Raw genomic sequence first — 21,116 nt, forward strand, 5'->3', positions numbered from 1 at the left:
GCTGTCGTGGGGCGGGACGGGGACGGGGACGGGGCGGGACGGGGAGGCGGCTCCGGGGCGGAGCGGAGCCAGACCGAACCCCGCAGCCATGGCGGTGGCCGCCTACGAGCTGCTGGTGCTGGGCGGCGGGTCCGGCGGGCTGGCGGGGGCCCGGCGGGCAGCCGAGCTGGGGGCCCGCGTCGCGCTGGTGGAGCCCCGCCGCTTCGGCGGCACCTGCGTGAGTCCCGGGGACACCCACGGGCGGGGAGAGCCGCTCCCGGGGCGGGGGGGACGAGGCGTGCGGGCTCGGTTCTCCCGGGGCTGCTCCCGGCTCCCCCGGGGTTGGGCCCGGGGCTGCTCCCGGCTCCCCCGGGGTTGCTCCCGGTTCCTCCGGCGTTCCTCCCGGCTCCCCCGGGGCTGCTCCCGGCTCCCCCGGGGCTGCTCCCGGTTCCTCCGGGGCTGCTCCCGGCTCCCCCGGGGTTGCTCCCGGTTCCTCCGGCGTTGCTCCCGGCTCCCCCGGGGCTGCTCCCGGTTCCTCCGGCGTTGCTCCCGGTTCCTCCGGGGCTGCTCCCGGCTCCCGCGGGGTTGCTCCCCGTTCCCCCGGGGCTGTTCCCGGGGCTGCGGTGCGGGAAGCCGGAGGGCGGGAGCGTGGCCGTCCCAGCCGGGGAGCGTTGTGCGAGGACCTGCCTCGTCACGCTGAGCAGCGTGGAAGCGGGACTCAACCGATTCTGCTCTCCCCTGGGAGGGTGCTGGCTCTGCCTGGCTGCTTTCAGGCTGATAAAGGGATGCTGCTGGGTGCCGGGCCCGTGCAGCACAACTGCCCGCTCAGCACTGAAAGGTGGCAAAGCAGAACTAGCAGGCATGGCGAGCATGAAAAACAAGCAGAAAAAAACAAACTCGTTCCTCAAACAAGGCAGGGACAGGCTCTCGTTAAATGCTTTAAGTGCGTTCCCCTGAAAGAGTTGCCGTACTAGGGCCAGAAGCGCGGGAAAGGGATGGCAAACACCCTTCTAGTAAATCTCTTTTAAATCATCGCTGGAAAAAAGACCCCCTTGTAGTTGAAGACCGTGCACTTTCTGTATTCTCCTTCAAGGAAGTGAAGAAAAATGGGCAAACCACAAGCCCTTGAGCCACCAAAGGCGGTTACAACCCTCTTTTGCCAGAAACCCGTAATCCTGCCTTCATTTTCCTGGGCAGAGAGCTGGGTTTCGGTACCGGCCTGACGTGGGATGCTCCCCAGAGCGTCAACTTTGAAAAACTAAGCCTTAACGCTGAGACTTGCTCTTATTTCCCCCCTAGGTCAACGTTGGGTGCGTGCCAAAAAAGGTAAGGAGGCTTTCGCCGCCAGCTCCAGCGACCCCTCGGCTGTGGGTTGGGTCTGGTGTGGGTGCCTGCCGAATTGTGGGGAGGTGCTGGCGTGGGGAGGAAGGAGCGGGGAGGAAGCAGGGGCTTGGAGATGCCACGAAGCGCTCGGACCCGTGTGCCGTGGGCTGCTCTGGGCAGAGGTGAGGCATCGGGCAGCGTGGCAGGGCGTTTTCCCTAAATCAAACCGGTTTTCCCGAGCTGACGTGCCGTTTGTGCGGGCAGGTGATGTGGAACGCGGCGGTCCACGCGGAGTTTGTCCACGATCACGCCGACTACGGCTTCGAAACGCCCGGCGTCAAGTTCAACTGGAGGTAAATATGGAAAGAGCCGGTTGGAAACGAGCGTCCCTCGGCGCGCGTCCTGCGGGGAGCGGCCGCAGGTCAGCACCGCGGCCCCGTGGCTCGTCCGCCCCGAAGGAGTCCCTGCCTGCTTTGAGGCTTCCCGTGGATGGATGCTGAGGTGGTTACACGGCCAGGATTCCCGCTATATTTTGGAAATGAGGGGTGGAAAAGCGGCCGTGGGAAGAGATTCTGGAAAAGAGGGATGCCGGGAAGGCAGGCACAAAAACCTCGCATCGATAGGGAAGGCTGCTGGGTAACTCGGGGCCATTTTATTTTGTGGCGTGGGTGTCACGTAGCGAAGGGATTGAAGTGTTTTTCGCTGAGCTCTGTAGGTTCATTCACTCGCGGTGACGATAAGCCCCCACTGTGTTCCAGAACGATTAAAGAGAAGCGTGATGCTTACGTGCGGCGCCTGAATGAGATCTATGAGAATAACGTAAAGAAGGTGAGGCTGCGTTTCTCTCCCCAGCCGAGCGGGGAAGTGGGCTCTGCTGGATTTTTGGCCACTTTTCCAGCCTTAACGGGTCTCCTCTTCTCTAACTGTGCAAGCCCTGGCTCCGTTAGCTGGCTCGCACCTCCTGCTGCTGCTAAGCCCATAACTGTTACTCCCCTAAGGCTCACATCGACATCATTCGGGGCTATGGCAAGTTCACCGCCGATCCCGAGCCTACCATCGAAGTGGATGGGAAAAAGTACACGGCTCCTCACATCCTTATAGCCACGGGTGGGCGTCCGGCCGTCCCTCCCGACAGCGAAATTCCCGGTGAGCCTGACGAAATTCCCCGGGCTGCCTGGAGAGAGGTCTGCCAAAGCAAAGTGGGGTTTGGGAGGCGGAGACGGGAAGGGCGGCTGGCGAGGGGTGCGAAAGGCGCTTTGCTTTGCAGGTGCCAGCCTGGGGATTACCAGCGACGGCTTCTTCGACCTGGAGGAGCTGCCCAGGTAAAATGGGGCTCACCCCCCCCGGCTGCCGCCGCTGCCGCCGCCGGCTCGGCACGCCTGCGCATGGCATGGTCGCTTCTCCGCAGGCGCAGTGTTATTGTTGGTGCCGGCTACATCGCGGTGGAAATCGCGGGGATCCTTTCCACGCTGGGCTCCAAGTCATCCCTGCTGATCCGCCGGGACAAGGTAGTGCCACCGGCTGTCCCCAGCCGCGCTTCCCACCCGGCAGCTGCCGGGGTTTTCTGGTCATCAGCTCTGTGAGCTGGTAAAGGAGGGTCCGAGTGGGCGCAGGCTCAGGAAATGGCAGAAATGGCGATGCGGAGGACGGTGGCGTTGGGCTGTTGGGTGTGAGGAGGGGCTGGGGGGGGTCAGGCAGGGCGAGAAGAAGAGCGGAGGTGTGCTGCCAGGAGGATTTCGGCAGCGCTGACCCGAACGCCCGGCATTTCTGCAGCCGTGTGTGCCGCCGCACCCATTTCCTTGGGTTTTATTTCAAGTCGTGACTTGAAAAAAGAAAACATTAAAGGGAAAACAGAGGAGAACTTTATCATTAACCAGAAGCGCTCCAAACCTCTCTGGGCCTGGATGGGGCACGAGCACAGGGAAATGCCGGTGGAGGGGGCTGCCAGGCGGTGCCTTCGCCTGCAGACCCTCGTCTGACAGGGCTGGTGGGTCCCTGCCCAGGTCCTGAGGACCTTCGACTCCATGATCAGCTCGAACTGCACCCAGGAGCTGGAGAACACCGGGGTGGATGTCTGGAAGCACACACAGGTACAGGCATGCAAAGCAGCCCCATGGCTTGTCCCATCCCTCCTGGAGAGGCAGGGCCAGGGGGAAAGCTGGCATTTTGGGTGCCCGCTCGCCAGGCCACGGCTTTGGCGGCATCCCTGGTTTGTGCAGTGCGGCCGCCATCGCCTGTCGCGAGGCAAAAGCCATCGGCACCTTCTCCCCGCAGGTCAAAACGGTCACCAGGTCCCCTCACGGGCTGCTGGATGTGACGGTGACCTCCTCGGTGCCTGGCTGCACGCCGAAGGAGGGAGTGATCCAGGACGTTGACTGCCTGCTGTGGGCCGTGGGGCGGGAGCCCAACACCGAGGAGCTGTGCCTGGACCAAGTGGTGAGGTGGCAGCACATCCCTTCGGTGCCGGTGTGAGGATGCCCACAGGTCTCTGGGGGTCCCACAGGTCTCCATGGGTCCAACAAGTCTCCATGGGTCCAACAAGTCTCCATGGGTCCCACAGGTCTCAAGGGGTCCAACAAGTCTCCATGAGTCCCACAGGTCTCCATGGGTCTCTGGTGGTCTCATGGGTCTCTGGGGGTCCCACAGGTCTCCAAGGGTCCCATGGGTCTCTGGTGGTCTCACAGGTCTCTGGGGTTCCCACAGGTCTCAAGGGGTCCCATGGGTCTCTGGTGGTCTCACAGGTCTCTGGGGTTCCCACAGGTCTCAAGGGGTCCCACAGGTCTCTGGGGGTCCCACGGGTCTCTGGGGGTCCCATGAATCTCCAGATCCTGCCACAGGATGGCGTTCCCACCATCCCACCCCCAACTGGGAACACGGTGGCCACCGGCACGGGTCATCGCTTGATCCCGTCCCTCCCGGGGCACGTGCCAAGGCGGCTGCCGTTTCCCGCGGCAGGGCGTACAGGTGGACGCCAAGGGCCACGTGGTGGTGGACAAGTACCAGAACACCACCAGGAGAGGGGTCTATGCCGTCGGGGACGTCTGCGGGAGAGCCCTCCTCACCCCAGGTACCGCGGCCGTGCCCCCCTCCCCAGCCCCTGGGTCCCGCACTGTGCCTCAGCTCAGGCTCCTCGTCCCTCCCTGCAGTGGCCATCGCGGCTGCCAGAAAGCTGGCCCACAGGCTCTTCGAGGGCAAGGAGGAATCCTGGCTGGACTACCATGACATCCCCACCGTTGTCTTCAGCCACCCACCCATTGGCACTGTGGGCCTCACCGAAGGTGGGGACAGACAGGGCGCGGCGGGGCAAAGAGGCTGGGGGCGTTGTGGCTCAGAGCTGCTGGTTTGATGCTCGAGGAAACGATCTGATCTCCGGCAAGCGGTCTGAGCCTTGCAAAATGCGCTTTGACTCCCTCTGTGTAAATGCCTCGTGTATACCGTGCATCCCCCTGACCTGCGTGCGGTGTCTTCTGCTGCAGACGAAGCTGTGGCCACGCACGGGAGGGAGAACGTGAAGATCTACAGCACGTCCTTCACCCCCTTGTACCACGCCATCACCCAGAGGAAGGTTAAGTGCGTCATGAAGCTGGTGTGTGCTGGCAAGGAGGAGAAGGTGCGTGGAGAGGACCAGGGGGGACAGCTGGACGCTGCGGGGGGACGGTGGGGACCACGGCTGGCTGTCCTCTTGTCCCCGCGTGGTCGGCTCTGACCTGCTCAGACTGGGTCTGAGGCTGGGATCCAGCTCCCCCAGCACCAAGCCCAGTGTTCAGCCCGGATTTCGCCGGTGCTGGGTCCCATCCGGCCTCTCGCTTCTTCCCCAAAGGTGGTGGGATTGCACATGCAAGGGCTGGGCTGCGACGAAATGCTGCAGGGCTTTGCCGTGGCCATCAAAATGGGGGCCACCAAGGCCGACCTGGACAACACCGTCGCCATTCACCCCACTTCTGCCGAAGAGCTGGTGACGCTGCGTTGAGGCGGTGGGCGCAGGCAGCCGCAGAGACGGCAGCTGCAGCTGCGGAAAATGTTTTATATGTCTTAAAAAATGCCTTAACATCAGGCGGTTGCCTGGAGAGCGTGTCTGTAAAATTGGCGTGGCTTGCTTTGGAGTGGAAAATAAATACAGTGATGCCGGCAAGTCTCTGCCTTTCGCTTTACGGTGTCTGTCTCCTGCCGTGCCCAACCGCGGAGGGTGGTGGCACGGTCCCTCGGCACGGTTTGGGGGAAGGCTGCCGGTGGCCGGGCTCCTCCTCTATCGTCCCCAGCACCAGGGCTGTGCGGGGAGCAGCAGAGGGGGGCAGGACGGCTGGGTGCTTGGGGCACTCGTGGGTGCTGGAGTGTCCCGGGTGGGCTCTGTCCTCCGCCCCGGGCTCATCGGCATCGCTATCGGATGTGGGATCACGGGGGAGCTGCTGGCCTGACCCTGCTGCATCCCAGGGGCTTCCAGATCCCCTCCGCTGCCCCGTGGCTATCTGCCCTCCGCTGGCCCAGGGCTACCTGCCCTTCGCTGCCCCGTGGCTGCAGCTCTCGAGCTCTCAAAGCTTGAGGCAGCTTGAAGCAGCTGAGGGCAAAACCCAGCCAGGAGAGGTGGGGCACAGCGCTGGTGCTGGAACTGCTTTGCTTTTGCTAGAAATAAAGAGTTTGCGTGAAATCAAAGTATCTCTGAGGTCGAAAACTCCCTGAAACTGAAGGAGGAGGTCAGCGGCCAAAGGAAGGGGACGCTGGTGCCCAGCCTGGGTCTGCGGCTCCAGGCTTTACTGGGATGTCTCCGTCCCGGCCAGCAAAACCATAGCAGGCAGGAAAATCCTGCCCAGCCCTCCTCCTAACTAACCTCATCAACCCCAATTTAAAGAGTATATCGGACTCCTAGGGGCTCAAGTACAAGCAAAAGCCCCAATATATCTGGTATCTTCAGTTATCTATGTTAGTCTTCGAAGGAATAATGATTTGCAAGGTTTATTGCTAACCGAAGCACAAAAGATTTCCTCTGGGCTTGCCACCGGCGGTCCTCAGGCACATTAGAGGAGTCAGCCGGAGGGAATTCGAAGTGAAGCGCTCCCTCTGAATCACGGTGACTTTACCCTCTCAGTCAATAAGCCCTAATGGCGTTGTGTCAGTATCTTTTTTTTTTTTCTTTTAAATGACAAGTTTGGGCCTTTATTTTAAGGTATATTTTAGAGCGTTTGCGAGATTTGTCCCGTACTTCATAGCCAGAGAAATTATCAAAGTGTCTAAAAAAAAGATAGCCAGGGACGCACAGGCGGGGGCCGAGTGTCCGCAGAAGCCTCCTTTTTGGAGGAAATTGGGCAAAAAAAAAGCAGAGGGAAGCTGAGCCCCGGGCGTCCTCGTGAGACCACGTCCCCTGGGGTCCCCGGCGGGGGGAACCGACGGGCACCGGGATCGGGACCAGGGTGGGTCCCGGTCCCGGGCACAGTGACCTCCGGGGGCTGGGGCGTGGGCTGGTGCCCGCCGCGCTGCCTCCACACCGAGGGTCTCCCGCCGTCGCCCTCACCCGGGGCCGCCTGCGCGGGGCGGGGCGAGCGACCGGGTCGGTGCCCCCCGCCCCGCAGCCGGGCTCTGCCCGCAGCGCCCTCGGTGCTGCCGGCGGGCGGGCGGGCGGGCGCTGGGACCCCGCGGACGACGGGCCCCGCCCCGCCCCGCCGGCTGACCACGCCCCGCCCCGCCGCAGGACCCGCCCCCGCGGAGCCCTCGCCCCCTGGGCGGGGCGGGGCCCCAGAGCGCCTGCGCGGGGCGGGGCCCAGGGAGTTTTGGCCCTCGGCGGCCACCGTCTTCCTCCATTCCCTCTCCCTCAGCGCTGGCGGGCGGGCCGCAGCAGCGGCTCCGCGGGCAGGGGGCCTGGCCTGGCCCCGCGCCGGGAGCCCCGGGCGGTCGGAGCCGCGGAGGGGCGGTGTCCGCCCGCCCCAGGTGAGGAGGGGCGGTGAGGATCTGCTGGAGAGGCCGGGGCGGGAACAAGGCCGCGGCCGGGGCAGTTCCGGGCCGGGCCGTGTGGGCGAGCGGGGCTGCTCCAGCCCAGAGCCGCGGGGCCCTGGTGGGGCAGTTGCCGCGGGGACGGGACGAGGAGGAGCGGCCGCGCTGGCGGCGGCTCCGCGGAGGAGCGGGCGAGGCTCGGGGCGCCGGGGAATAAAGCCCGGAGGGCCGGAGCCCGGCGCCCCCCGGCCTCGCCCGCGCCGCCCGCGGCCGGGCCCCCCCGCGGGTCCCCCCGGTCAGTGCCAAGCACCGCCCGACCCCGCCGGGGCTCCCGGGCCCGTCCCGACAGCACACCCAGGGCTAGGGGGGGTCGGGGCTCGGCCGGGCGCCGGGGAGGCGAGAGCCGACTCCCGGGGTCAGTGCCGGGGCTCAGCCCGGGACCAGGGGTCGGTTTGGGGCTCGGAACCGGGCCCAGGGGTGGGTTTTGGCGCAGCAGGAGCTGGGCTGGTGAGATGGAGAACGGTCTCGGGGGCTCCGAAGGGAAGATAACTCCTGGGGCTGGGGCAGAGACGGAGCCGAGGGGTTCCGCAGCCCCGAGCCGGGCTCAGCTGGGCGGGCTGGGGGCTGGGAGGCAGAAACCAAGCGGGCTTGGTAGGCAAAGCCCGGCACGTACGTGGGCGAAAACCAGCGAGTGCCACGTTTTCAGGGCTGGAACAGGGAGAGGAAGGGCTTGGTGTTTTGGCCTCGGAAAGGAGCTGGGCGGGTGGGTGCGGGGGCTGGAAAGCGGCAGGCAAGTGCTGCGTTTTGGGGGCTCGGAGACAAGAGAGCGAGTCGAGCGTCTTCAGGACGTGAAAGCAGGCTGCTGGGGCTCGGGGCTGGGACTAAGTGCCGTGTTTTGCAGAGCTGGGCAGGGGCTCGGGGCGGGCAGAGCCCGGGCTGGCCTGACGGCAGGAAAGGGGCGGGCGAGCCGTGGGGTTCGGGGTCGGGAAGAGGCACCCTGGGCTGAGGCGGAGCTGGGCCCCTTGGCCTCTCGCCCAGAGACTCAGTGCTGGGGGCTGGGGCTTGCAACCGGGCTCATGCCGGCAACGTGGGGTTTCTGAAAGGGAGACTAAGTCCTGCGTTTGTGGGGTTTCTGAAAGGGAGACTAAGTCCTGCGTTTGTGGGGTTTCTGAAAGGGAGACTAAGTCCTGCGTTTGTGGGGTTTCTGAAAGGGAGACTAAGTCCTGCGTTTGTGGGGTTTCTGAAAGGGAGACTAAGTCCTGCGTTTGTGGGCTGTGAAACCAGGCTCAGCGGGGCAGTTGTAGGGCTTGAAAAGGGAGGCTCAGTGCCGCGTGTCGGGGCTCGAAACCGGGCTCGTGTGGCCGCGTTCAGGGCGCGGAACAGGGACCGAGGCGTGGGTTTTAGCGCTTGAAGAACAGAGCCCGAGTCCCGCCCTGTCGGGGCTCGGACCCGGGCTCACCGGGGCAGGGAGAGCCCGGGGAGCCGAGAGGCCCCTTCCCTGCCCCGGCCGGTGCCGGGGCGCTCGGGACCCCGGTGCGGGATCCGCTCAGGCCGTGCCCGGGCCGCCGGCGGTGTCCAGGCTTTATTCGGTGTCTGCGTGGAACCGCCGCTGCCTGTTCCGTGACACCGCGCCGGCCCCAGCAGAGACCGTGCCCAGAGCCCCAGGCAGGAGCGGGCAGCGCGAGGCTTCGGCTGCTGGTCCCCGCTCCCGCCTCGGGCCCGGCCCCGGAGCGCGGCTCCTCCTGCCCGCGGCACCGGGACGGGGATGGCGAGGCCGGGCTCGGGGGCTCCGGGAAAAGCCGGGCCCGGCCCCGGCGCGGTTCTCCGGCTCCACGGGGAGAACAGAGCCCCGGGACGCGCACCCCGCCCGCCGGGGAGAGGCGGACAGCGGCCGGGACTGCCCCATCGGCTCCGTGAGACCCGGGCCGCGGCCCCTCCTGCCCGCGTCCTGGGCCATGGGTCCCGGCCGGAGCCCGCTCCCCGCGTCCGCCGCGGTCGGTGCCGGCGCGGTTCTGGCGGCGGGGGAGAAGACGCCTGCGGGGGGCGGGGCGCGGAGGGGCGGGGCTTCAGTGCGCCTGCGCGGGGCGCGGCGGTCACAGGTGCGCGGGGCGGTGCCTGGCACAGGTGCGCGGGGCGGGGCGAGTGGGCGGTGGCCCGGTGCGCCTGCGCGGGGCGGTGCCTGGCACAGGTGCGCAGGGCGAGTGGGCGGTGGCCTGGTGCGCCTGCGCGGGGCGGGGCCTGGCACAGGTGCGCGGGGCGGGGCGAGTGGGCGGTGGCCCGGTGCGCCTGCGCGGGGCGTGGTCTGGCACAGGTGCGCGGGGCGGGTGCGAGCGGGCGGCGCCGCAGGGCGCCTGCGCGGGGCGGGGCCGAGCAGATTTGAGCCCCGCGGCCGCCGCCCGCGCGCGCTGCTCGTTGTGCTGCGGCGGGGCCGGGGAGCGGGGCCGGAGCCGGAGCCGGAGCCGGGGGCCGTGAGGCCGGGGCCGAGCAGCGGCTGGGGCCGGTGGTGGTGAAGGGGCTGCCGGGGGTTCTCGGGGCGGAGGCGGGGGGGCGAGTGCCGCTGCCCGGGCGGCCGCGCTGCCGGGGGCTCCGCGGAGGAGCGGGCGGGGCTCGGGGCGCCGGGGAATAAAGCCCGCAGGGCCGCAGCCCGGCGCCCCGCGGCCACACGGGGCCGGGTCCCCCCGGTCAGTGCCGACCATCGCTCGACCCCGCCGGGGCTCCCGGGCCCGTCCTGACAGCACACGCGGGGCTGGGGGGGTCGGGGCTCGGCCGGACGCCGGGGTTCAGCAGCACGGAGCGAGCCGGGCGCTTCCCCGGGCTGAGAAGGGGGCCTTGGGGCCGGGGCTGGGCGAGGGGCTGCCGGGGCTGGGCTGGGGGCCGGGCCGGGGAGCGAGTCCCGTGTGTTTGGGCTCAGAAACGCAGCCCCAGTTGGGTGTTTCTGGGGCCAAACCCGGGGCCGGGGGGGCCGTGGCTGCGGGGGGAGGTGGGGGGCGTTGGGGGGGGGAGGCGGGGGGCTGTTGTGGGGGGGCGGGCGGGAGGGGGGTGGGCAGGGTGCGTGGACCCCCACCGGAGGTGGGGGTCCGGTCGCGTTGGTCCCCGAAGCTGGGGAGGCCGGCATGCACCAGGCCGAATTAAACGCTTGAGATAGTCTCTGGGGCGAAAGGCGCTTTCCAGACCCCCAACCCCATCTTCGAGTCTTGCCCTATTCAGTGTTTGTACAATGCCCAGAAGAGTGATTATCTCATTAGCTGACATTTACTAACTAGTTAATAATTATTCAGTATTAAAGTATCATATTAATGTTCAGGTTATGACAGTGAATGATTTACAACCCGTCACATGCCCAGGCTGAGGAGCAGAAGGTGTCACCAGCTCATGCTGGACCTGCACCCGCCTTTGACGTCTTCAATTTCCAACCTTTTTTTGATGTTTACACAACACTTTCTGTATTTGTAAGCTAAATATTCCCAAAGGATTCAGATTTGGATGTTCAAGGAGCAGGAATGATTTACAACCTCACAAAAGGCTCTTTTCAGCGCTGACAGACAAGCAGAGCCTTTGATTCTGGATACTCATTCAATGGTTATACAACGCTTTAAGCATATTAAGCATATTTAAGCATTAGCCGATGTCTATAAATACATTATTTACTTTTTATACAATATTAAGGTATGACATTACTATTCAGGTGATGACAGTGACGTATGTCAAAAGCCGAGTCTGCTGTAACGCACGGAAGCCGTGAAGAGCCGGAGGAGAAGGTACTTTCTGGAGCTGACCCACGACCGCTTGCTTGGTATTTATACAGTGTTCGCTACCTTTCATAATTAGTCAGTACCAATTATGAAGTCTTTGTAAATGATGCATTCGCTATTAAATGATGACAGACGCGGGCAGGGATCCGTGCAGGCCGTCCCAGGCAGGGGGCACGCAGTGGCCAAGGGGCTTCGGCCCAGCCGCAGGTCGCCGGTGGCTCTGGCCCTTCCGCCGTCTCCTCTGGGTGCTGGTCCCCGGGAAGGGGTGCAGGACAGGGTGGCGAGGCCAGCACAGCCCCTCCGGGCACTCGGGGGGAACCGTTCCCCGAGCCTCGGCACCACCGCTTCACCGCGCGGGGGGAGAGGAAGGAGACCTCGGGGGGGACGCCCACAGCAGCGGTGTCCTAGAGCTGCCCGAGAAACCCCCACCGGCTGCCCGGGGCAAGAGCCGCCGGGCCCCTCCTGCCCTTCCCGCCCCGGGTACCCTGGCGGAGGCCGCTCCTCAGCCGCGTTCGGGGCCCGGAGTCCCCCCAGACCCGCAGCCAAGGCCACCGGTCCCCCCGCGACACCGGTCCCGCAGGGGAGGGGACCCGACCCCCCCCGCCGGGACCGGCCGCGGCGCCCCCTGGCGGACGCGGAGCAGCACTGCGCAGCGCACCGCCACCTGGCGGGCGTGGGGCGGCACCGCAGCCGCCGGTACCGGCAGCGCGGGCAGCAACAGCCGGGTATGGCCCACGCTGGCACCCCAGGAGGAGGCGCGGGGCCCCGTGCCTCGGTCACCCCGGAGGCCGTCGGTAAGGGCCCGTGGTGAGAACATCCAGCACCCCCCCGTCCCCGAGCCGCTCGGGGCTCCCACCCACCCACGTGCCCCACCGGGGAAACAACGGGGGCTGGCGGAGGGGAGGCGCAGGGAAAGGACACCCCCGTCACGCTCTGTCAGGTTTATATTCCAACTTTACTCCCTGCCGCGCGGTGAGAGAGGACAGTTAACACCCCGCGTGACAATTCGTGTCCCTGCCGCCCCCCGCCCCATCGCCACAGCCAGCATCGCCCCAAAATGAACCTCCCAACCCCCAAATACCGAGCACCCGGTTTGCAGTTTGGTTTTCTGTAGGGTCTTACCTCATTTTAAGACGCAAACCAAGGCCGCTTGCCTCGGGTATTCAACAAGGAGACGTTGCTTTTTCTGCTTTGTTCCCCGGCGAGGCGGGGAACCGACCCCGAGCCCTGCAGGCCGGGAGCGGAGGGTCCCTGCTGCTCTCCCGTGGCTGATGCAGAGCCACCCCTCCATGCCGGGGGGGACAACGGCCCCAGGATGCCCCGCCACAGGCCTGGGCCTCCTCTCTGCACCGCCAAGGGAGCTGCTGGGCTCCCCGGCCACCCTCAGGGAAGCAGCAGCGGCAGAGCCGGAGCTGGAGGAGCACGGTGGAGGCATGGAGGGAGAGCTCTGCAGCGCCTGCCCGGCCTGGTCCAGCGGTGCTGTGCCGGCAGCCGGGGAGCAGAGGTGAGCTAGAGCCCCTCCTCCTTCTCACAAGAGTATAAAAATACCAGCATAACTTTTCTTAGCTTTTCTTTCTTGGATTTTTTTTTTTTTTTTTTTTAACAATTTATAAAAAGCTTTTACCAAACCAAAGCGTGTGCTCCATTAAACTTCTGTTCCGTCGTGCAAATTGCTGTGGACTTTGACTTCCAAGTTCACCTGCTTCACCTTCCTGCCTTTCCCCTCGCAGATGCCCCCGGTTTCCCTCAATATATTAACGTTCCTCACGGTGCAGTACCGGCGGTCCAGGGCCTTCCCCGCGCCCCTGGGCAGCTCCACCTTGGTGTTCAGGGGATGCTCCTCCGGGGCGGCTCTGGCAGCCTCCCGCTTCCTCCGCAGCTTTCGACACTTCCTGGTGAGGAGGCAAACTCCCGAAAGCACCAGCAGCAGTAGGGTGACGGCAGCGAAGGCGCTCCCCAGGGAAGCGCCCGTTTGAGACAAGGAGGCCGCGACGGTGGCTTCCTCCCTCTCCAAGATCAGCGACTTCATGTTGGTGCCGTTCTTGATCTGGTCACCTTCGTTGTCGTAGATTAAGGAGTCATCCAGCATCAGCCTCCCGTCGCTATCGACCAAGTCCCTGCGGCCGCGTTTCCAGCGGTGAGTGAGGGATCGCTGAACGCGAGGCCCTGCCATGCTCTCTGGGCCAATTACGTAGATGACTTGAAGGTACCACTGGTGTCCAGCTTCCACCTTTAAGAAAGGGAAAACATGCACGCAGGAAATTTTAACTACGGCTTTTCCATCAAGTGATTTTGTAAAGTAAAGGTTGAGCTGGTTGCATTTTTTGTCCCGTCTCTTGACTCGTGCAAATACCAACAAAAAAGCCCAGGGTGTTTTTATGAGCACCTGCAATAATGTTTATCACCAAGTGAGGCGTTCCGTCTTGTTGTCTATCTTTGGCAACTGCAATAATTAATTTGGGAACATTAATAAGATGTTTTTAAAGAGCTTCTTTCCTGAGTGCTTTGGGGGAAAAAAAAAAAATCTTAATCACCAGAATAAATTCCTCATCTCTATTTTCTGTGCTGGAGTTTGTGTTTTAAGTGGCTGCACTGTTAATTTATGGTACAATCCTAGCAATAAGAAGCCCCTTAAGCAAACAGAGGTCACTGAGTTATGAAGAGGGCCTCTCTGGGGAGGGACAAAAAAGCCCAGAAATCAGGATATAAAAGTCTGCCCTCGATGGAGAGCTTTCTCTGTGTCCCTCCTGTTTCTGCCACGAGCTGCTCGGCTCCTCCGAGTCTTGTACTCGCCAGCCTCTGCGCACAGAGAGGAACCGCAAGCAGAGGTCGCCTGCCCCTGTAATTGGGAAGGGGCGCGGAGAGCTCTGAGCTGCGGATACCGTCAGAGGAAGGGACAGCACCGTTTACGTGCTCCACTGCTGAATGGATTTCTGATTTCTCACCTCGCACTTATACCCAGGCAAATCAGGGAGAAGCCTGCTACAGTACGATCTGCAAACGCAGATGATCACCTGTACGTGAGGCCGCCTCGCTTCACGGAGACCATGTTGCGGGTGGGTGGGGAGACAGCGCGTCCCACCACGCCATCAGAAAAGCTGGTCGAGGGTTGCCGTTAAACCGCGGAAGGCTGCAAGACCTACCCTAGCACGAATTTCGTTTCCCTAGGCAGCGTCAGGCCCAGAGCCTACAATTCACAAAGTATTTGGGACATCCTGGACAGAAACGTTAGTTTTGGGCTACCGATATCACTTGGTATGTACCTTGTAGAGAGCATCCACCTTGAGAGTAAATCCATCGACTCCGGGCATGCTGCTTACTGAATGAAACTCCGACAGTTCGGAAGCAAAGTGGGCATCGAAAGGCACGTCGTGGAAATACTTATCGGTCACTTCTGGTTGGTTTCGGTCCTGGAAATCAGAGAGGCGTTATGAAGAGGAGTGGACGCTGTCATCTTTCCAAAGCGAAGCCAGAAGCCAGGTCACTAAATAACACCTGCCTACTGCTGCGGAAATCGAATCCAAATGCCCGGTCTCCACACCTACATGTGGGCACGGACATTTCTTTAAACGCATAGCTTACTGCACAGAAAATATTTATGACCTATGTGATTTGTAGACACTATTTTAGCACTGACTGTGTCAATATTAGGTTTGTAGAACTGAACATCAGGAGAAGAGTTTAACCAGCCTGCTCAAATATGCATGCTGAACTAACTAATACCATTAACATTACCCTCGTCCTGTGAGTGGTAACGGGGCTGCCAGCGAGGACGCTGGCAAATGCTCATTGCAAAGCATGTAATAAGAGCTGAACGCATCTCGGGAGCTAATCGTAGATTTATACGATGAAGGAGAACTTCTGCGTAAGCGGTAAATAAATCTGCCTTTATATGATGCCGGTCCTGTCAATTCCAAGCCATGGTATAAGCAGACATCAAGGGAAATTTTAAGAGCTTGGTACGTCACTTCTTTTTCTTCCTAATTTGTGGTTTGATTTTTTTTTTCTGACTAAGAAATACTCATGGATAAAGACTGAGGAGAAACTGATCTTGTTTTCATGGTTTGCACCTGTCTGCCCAGTACTGCAAAAAATCCACCACATTTCGCTTCTCATCCCTTTGTGGTCAGAATCTGTTCATAGTTGGGGAAAAAAAACCCAACAGAAAGCAGAAGCAGAGGACGGTTTTGCAAAGCATTTCAGACCCCTCACAGATGAGGGAAGCGTTTAGCACAGACGCCACGCTTTATTCTGCCTCTGGCTTTCTGTGGCTGCACAAAGGTGCAGGGTGGCAGGGTCTGCCTGGAGACTCTGCAGGATGTTGTGGGGCTTGGGGGTGCCTGGGGAAGTCAAACGGAAAAACAACAGTGCTGCATCATCTGGGACAGTCAGGCTAGCGAGAACATGCGGACTGAAATGGCTAATACGAGCTAAATATCAGTATGTGCAGCCCCTCCCCACAAGCAGGAAGGCCATTTAGTTCCCAGGTCTGTTAGGTCAGCAAGAGCCCGAGACCAGACTTCTCCGGACATGACCACACGCAATACTCAATATCGCGGTTTTGTCCACAGCAGAAAACTTACCAAGAGGAGAAATCGGTGTTTCAGGTGCTTGTTGGGTTGAATACAGCCGTACTGGGGCCCCTCGTTATAGACGGTGCCCGTTGGGTCAAAGAAAGGCACGTAGCCATCCTTGCCCGTACACAGATAGACTTTTTCCAACTGCAGTTTGTAAGCGGCGTTGAGGTTTTGTTCGGGGTTCCAGAGCACGCGGCCGTACAGGGTTTGCCCTGAGGAGGTTGGGAGAAAACCGGTCAAGGTTAAATTCTCCAATTCAACAGAGAGAACCACTGTTACAGCCAAACGCACTGAACTACACATGGCTCGGGGTTTTGAAGGGGTTTCATTTGCGTGTGCAGATGACGGAATACCGTGGCAGGGCACATTCTTGTCTGGTCTTCTGGTCGTGCCATTACAGGGCTGTAACATGCTCAAAATGCCATTTGTTGCTGTGAGAGAGGCAAAGCCAACTCTGGGTTTTACCCTTGTCTTTCAGAGGAAGTTGTGAAGACAGAAACGTTAAGTACAAGCAGAACAGGAAAGAAAAAGAAAAAATCCTACCCTTTGAAAAAGCCCCTTTGTAATCCATTTCTGCCAGAGACATTTCGGCTTTGGTGGGGTCCATCAGAAACACCTTCTCGTTGTTACAGAGCTGAAACTCCGTGTTTAGGGAGTAGACGACAGGAACTGGGCGGTTTGTCTGCTGGAAGGCAATCGGGATCAAAAATCTAAAATTGGGACAGGAAAGGAAAAAGGACAGCGTTAGTTTGGACGCATCTGAAGTTACACACTGGTGACCTACACGGTCTGCTTCGCCTTGCTTCCCTCCTTCTTTACTTTTATATATTTTACTACTTTACTATTTATAGTCTAGCAGCCCGTACTACGGTGGTGTTCAACCCAAGATGACTCCTTGCCCCTCACCCTGCCCCAGTTTTCCAGTAATGGTGGGGGGCTCTGCACGACCAGCTGAAGCCTCCTCCCAACAGGTTTGATTTTCTTTCTGTCTGGGAACAACCGAAGGCTACGTGGCCTTCTGCAGCCCCGAGGCTGAAAACCGCTGGCCGAGACGTACAACGGCCCAGGACAGCCCCCGTTCTGGGAGTCCACAGTCTCGCTAGACGTGACAGAGGAAAGGCAGGCACACAGATGAAGGCAACTTTTTTTAAGAAAGTTGTTTTTTTAAAGAAAGCAAAGATGCCTGCCTTGTGCTGCCAGGCGTAACAGACTCTGCCATGCTACAGACTGTCTGGAGCACCCCGATCACCAGCCCAGCCCAGCCCAGCCATCTTTCACCGCCCTGAGGGGGGACAGTCTCGGTTGCGGGGGGACTCCTGAGCCGAAGGGCAGGTTCCTCCCCTCCCCTTTTCCCTTCCTGCTGCTGTTGTAGCGTGCCACACGCCTGCTGGGACCACACAAACAACCCAAATGGGCTGAAACTGTCCTGCTGCCGTGACGATGGGGGCTCCTTACCGCTCGGGAGCATGAGCCGTACAGGGCAGGGGCTTGTCTCCAGGCTCTATCCACGGCTGCGTGGGCTGCACGGTACAGGGGATTAAGAAGATCGTGTACTCTCCAGAGTAGTCCTTCCTGGGAACAGACAGGAGACACTGCGTCACCAAACGAGACTCCAAGCTGATGTGTTTGCCTGACACCCACCATTTTCTCATTAGCGTAAGCAGGCAAGACAAAGTTCATAGCAGGACCTCTCCCTCGCCCCAGAAATGTCCATCTACTCCAGCAGTCGCAGGAGGGACAAATTTGACCTGCGGTGTTTAGTACGACCCTCTGCGCAAGGAGCACAGACTGTAAGAATTAACAGTCACAGACAGAACTGATAATGAAAGGGATTTTTTTTAAAAAGTGAACCAAATATTTCTCTATCTTAATATACCTACCTCCACCAAGCATAGCATTACTGATTAAGTCAATCATGGACACGAAATCCTGCTTTTAACTTGCAGACTGCAAAACAACCTTGAATACACTGTCACCTCTGGTATCTACCTACCCGCTGGCCTAACTGCTAGAAAAATGCATTTACAAGGAGATGAACCGATTTTTCCCTCTACTTACACAACCAGTAGAGGAGCGTTTTCAGCCCTGACAGCGGCTCCCTGCTTAAGAACTGCTCTGCCGTTCAGTGCTTAAGAAGAACGTCGTGCTGCGGGAAGCTGCTGAAGGTGGCTGAACCCACAGCCCTCACCTGTTATAGGAGCTGGTCGCTCTCCAGAGCTGGTAGGGAGAGTCGAAAGTCTGAGCGCTCCACAGCAGCTGCAGGTCAAATTCGATCCCTCCCAGGTGGTCTGGAGTCATTAAAAAAGACTTGACATCTGGCAGGCTGTGGTGCTCCATTACAAAAAGCCCTGGGGTGAGGACAAGGAGGTGACAGATAAGGCAGGGTACCGGGAGACCCCACGCTGCACAGCTCAGCACGGAGGGACTCCTCGTGGGAAGAGGGACTTGTTCTGCTACCTGTGCTTTCAGAACAGATCTGTATTTGTACGTGGATTTCTTCCTCTATCAGGACTAACGCTCTCACCTCTGAACTTGGCCTGCGTCTTGAACTCGATAACCAGCCGGCCATCCTCGCGGATGTAGATCCTGATTATCTGCAGCCGGGCTGAGAGAACGCTGTCCGTCTGAATCCCTGCACAGTGCAGCAAGAACAAAATCACTGGGGAGGCCACACAGCACAGGCGGTCCTCAGGTGGGCTCTGTCAGCCCCGTGCAGTTCCAGAAGCATTTGAGAGAGCTCCAAAAAGGCATGGTTTAATTGGGATCATCCTCCAGTGAGTCAGCTATACAGTTCCTCCATTATCCACATGTGCTGCCTAAGTCTTACTCAAGCATAAATGAAGTAAATATACTGAGGTCCCCCCTATGATTAGCCTGTGAATGTAACTGATTTTACATAGGAAGGTGTAGATAATTGTTTCTGGGTACTCCTGGCCTTAATTCCTGAGTGGCCCTCCATGAACAAAGCTCTGTGAGTCCCTCCTCTACAACACTTAGTGTCACTGCTGGCAGAATAAAATCCAAGGTGAGGCGCTGTCTGTTCCTCGAAGCCCTTTGAGCAGCAGGACTGCCAAAGCCTGCAGGCACGGGTTCACAGCACACACAGGCTCCAGATGTTGTGGGAAAGGAAAGTTAACAAGCTGGGAATAGAAGACTCGCAGGCACAGGATAAACCACACATAAACGCACGGATGCTAGGTCTTGGATGTAACCACCAGCAGAGGACAGGAACAATTTAGGGCTCGCCACTGGGAGTGCTGCTGTTTTAACAAACAAGGGAATACTACGGGAAAAGTCCATCCGTGAGAGCCAGGAGGCTGAGGAACGTGACTGCAGCTCCCATATGAGAATCACTGAAAAGTGTCGGAAAAATCCCACAGGGACCAACTCCAAATATCCCACAGGGACCAACCTCTGCCTGGCTGTGGAGACTGCTCAAGAGAGAGCTCTTTTCCTGCAGCACTTTCTAGGGCTCGGTGACAACTGTTCCCATTAGCAGAGAGAGGGCGGGGGGAAATGACAGGCCCCTTGCTAAGCTTCACTTCAGCGACTGCTACCCGTGCTCAGGACTGCGGTGGCAGCGAAGAAACTAATAAAAAGGAAAAAAACGAGAACAAACCAATTCTCCCGCCTCCCTTCAAATGCCTCGGACCTACCCGTCCTCCAGAGAACAGTATCGTAGAAAAAGGAGAACTCCATCTCTGTGTGATGCTCAAGAGAAGCCCAACCTCTCGGCGCTGTCACGTAAATGTAGGACACATAGAGCGGGACGTGGACTGTTAAGAAGGACTGAGCAGAGTCCCGTACCTGTCAATAAAAGCCCAAAAAGGTGGTTATGCACCTTCCAAAGGAGAGACACTGGTCCAGGCTCACAGCACCCACTGCATTCGCATTCTGCTCTGCAAATGGGGAAAAAAAGCCAGAATACCTCCAACAGACAACTCCTTTTTAATTCTGGACTATGGATGTCCTAAACACAGGGAGGATAATGTGGGGACGAAGTATTTCTGAAGCAATATAACGTCGCTGCACCATAAAGACTGAGCGTTATTGGCAAACAATTAGCTGATTTGCAAAAAAAGTTATTGCTGGACTGCCATTTGAAAAATAATAATGAACTGCTGGGAAAAAGTATGCAAGCACAGAGCACTCCTCACATACTACAAAACTCCGACTTCAGACAAACCTGCATTCTAAATAAGGGTACGTGCTAAGGTGTCGTGGTACAAAAGGAGCTGTGGTCACAACTTCACCCCCAAACCCCCTCAGTTTCCAATTCCGTGAATTAAAAATAAGCAATTCTGCTTGCTCAGGACTGGCCCTAAGAGTGTCTGAAATACCACAGCTCTCTGGCTATATATACACCATTTATTATCTGCGGAGCACGGCTGTACTCTGCAAGCCCCTGAGAAAGCTCAGAGGGACATTCCAGACCGGTTGGTGCCAGTCTCCACGTACTAAATTATGCAGTTGTTCAGTTCAAGTAGTTTCTCTGGATTTGTGCAAATAATTGGCGCTATAAAAGGAAAGTTAACAAAGTATTCCAGACTGGCAGGAATTAAAAGAGATTATGTTGGCCGTAACATTCTGACTGGGAATTTAATACAAGAATCTAACCTAGATGAGATACTCACTTGAGTGAGGTGTACATGTATAATCCATCCATGAGAGGGCAGTGAGACACGTCTAGTAGTGAAAGCTGCTATTTTATAGAAGAACATTTCTGGCTTTTGGTCTGCCAGTCGGTTAATTAAGAAATTACTTAAAAATTCCCATGACCTCGCTCCACTGAGGCATACAAGCTGATGTACCTCTGCTCTTTTCTTTGCTCGTTTATATTGGCTAAGAATACAGTCAAAATTGTAAAAGAAGAGAGCACAGGTGAGAAAGTTTTGTATTTCCAGTACATCCTTATATTAAAAAAAAAAAAAAAAATTTACTGGCGCTCTGAAGATTAAGAGAATAAAACCTACGATACGCCAACCAAAAAAACCAAATTAAATGCATTTCACAAAGCACCATTCTTTTCTAGGTAAAAGGGGGAAAAACCCCATGCTCCAGCTGTACAGAGCAGAGCAGCAAACATACCTGGCAAATATTCATGAACACAAAGTGGAGCTTTGCCTAAGGATTGAGAAGGATCTGGATGACGTGGAAGAGTTTTGGATAGGGCTTCTCACCTGGAAGTCAGCGGTGACAGAGCCTCCGCAGACGTCGATTAATTCAGTCATGTCGTAATAAGCATCAAAAGTCCAAATGCAGCTCTTCAGGTTGAGGTGCTTATAGAGCTGGATCGTCTTCGGCTCTCTCACTGTGGGGTCAAACTGGTAAGGGCGGTCGTAGCCAGGACCGAGAATGATGCTGTCGTAGGTCACTTCGTCCAGAAACCCTGCCTCTGGGATGAAGAGACATCAGGACACTGATCACTCTGGATTGTAAAGAGCTTGAAGACAAGTACTGAGGTCCCATTTTCATTCTCAAATCACGTCAGTGACTTTTGTTATATTAGGGACTTAACAGGCTCCTCTCCCTTCGTTATCCCAGAGGTCAAACTGAATATACA

The 21,116-nt window shown here is 58.9% G+C and overlaps 2 protein-coding genes and 1 long non-coding RNA gene across 4 annotated transcripts in view; 2 read left to right on the forward strand and 1 right to left on the reverse strand.

Moving 5' to 3' along the window:
- Positions 1–78: 78 nt before the first annotated feature.
- Positions 79–5,446, forward strand: GSR (glutathione-disulfide reductase). 2 transcript variants are annotated; one of them, XM_075501272.1, is made up of 13 exons: positions 79–217; positions 1,279–1,305; positions 1,567–1,655; positions 2,061–2,130; positions 2,301–2,448; positions 2,570–2,624; positions 2,711–2,810; positions 3,306–3,392; positions 3,577–3,738; positions 4,267–4,369; positions 4,449–4,580; positions 4,779–4,912; positions 5,123–5,446. In XM_075501272.1, exons 1-13 carry the CDS (start codon positions 89–91, stop codon positions 5,270–5,272), a joined length of 1,386 nt encoding a protein of 461 aa, XP_075357387.1. In that variant the 5' UTR covers positions 79–88; the 3' UTR covers positions 5,273–5,446. The 2 variants fall into 2 exon arrangements, with proteins under 2 accessions (XP_075357387.1, XP_075357386.1); XM_075501271.1 differs by having other exon boundaries at positions 4,258–4,369; positions 5,123–5,445.
- A 1,651-nt stretch (positions 5,447–7,097) lies between these two features.
- LOC142409569 (uncharacterized) lies at positions 7,098–11,112 on the forward strand. Its single transcript, XR_012775699.1, has 3 exons — positions 7,098–7,221; positions 10,529–10,673; positions 10,910–11,112. It is a non-coding gene; the product is annotated as an uncharacterized LOC142409569 (long non-coding RNA).
- A 1,508-nt stretch (positions 11,113–12,620) lies between these two features.
- The window catches only part of FRAS1 (Fraser extracellular matrix complex subunit 1), a 119,509-nt gene continuing 111,013 nt past the window's right edge, over positions 12,621–21,116 (reverse strand). The window contains exons 67-75 of the mRNA XM_075500525.1: positions 20,734–20,948; positions 19,210–19,360; positions 18,078–18,185; positions 17,742–17,901; positions 17,009–17,125; positions 16,097–16,263; positions 15,560–15,765; positions 14,240–14,386; positions 12,621–13,206 (exon numbers count right to left, since the gene is read on the reverse strand). Of these exons, the coding sequence (XP_075356640.1) occupies positions 12,622–13,206; positions 14,240–14,386; positions 15,560–15,765; positions 16,097–16,263; positions 17,009–17,125; positions 17,742–17,901; positions 18,078–18,185; positions 19,210–19,360; positions 20,734–20,948 (1,856 nt within the window). The 3' untranslated portion in view covers position 12,621. The remainder of the gene's footprint in view (positions 13,207–14,239; positions 14,387–15,559; positions 15,766–16,096; positions 16,264–17,008; positions 17,126–17,741; positions 17,902–18,077; positions 18,186–19,209; positions 19,361–20,733; positions 20,949–21,116) is intronic.

This window comes from Mycteria americana, chromosome 4 (assembly GCF_035582795.1).
Source record: "Mycteria americana isolate JAX WOST 10 ecotype Jacksonville Zoo and Gardens chromosome 4, USCA_MyAme_1.0, whole genome shotgun sequence".
Lineage (NCBI taxonomy): Eukaryota > Metazoa > Chordata > Aves > Ciconiiformes > Ciconiidae > Mycteria > Mycteria americana.

Excerpts from the sequence above, each read along its gene's own strand:
- GSR (XM_075501271.1), top strand. The coding sequence starts at position 89 with ATGGCGGTGGCCGCCTACGAGCTGCTGGTGCTGGGCGGCGGGTCCGGC. Across the intron at positions 2,131-2,300 it reads ATGAGAATAACGTAAAGAAG|GCTCACATCGACATCATTCG; the intron begins GTGAGGCTGCGT and ends TACTCCCCTAAG. Across the intron at positions 2,449-2,569 it reads TCCCGACAGCGAAATTCCCG|GTGCCAGCCTGGGGATTACC; the intron begins GTGAGCCTGACG and ends TTTGCTTTGCAG.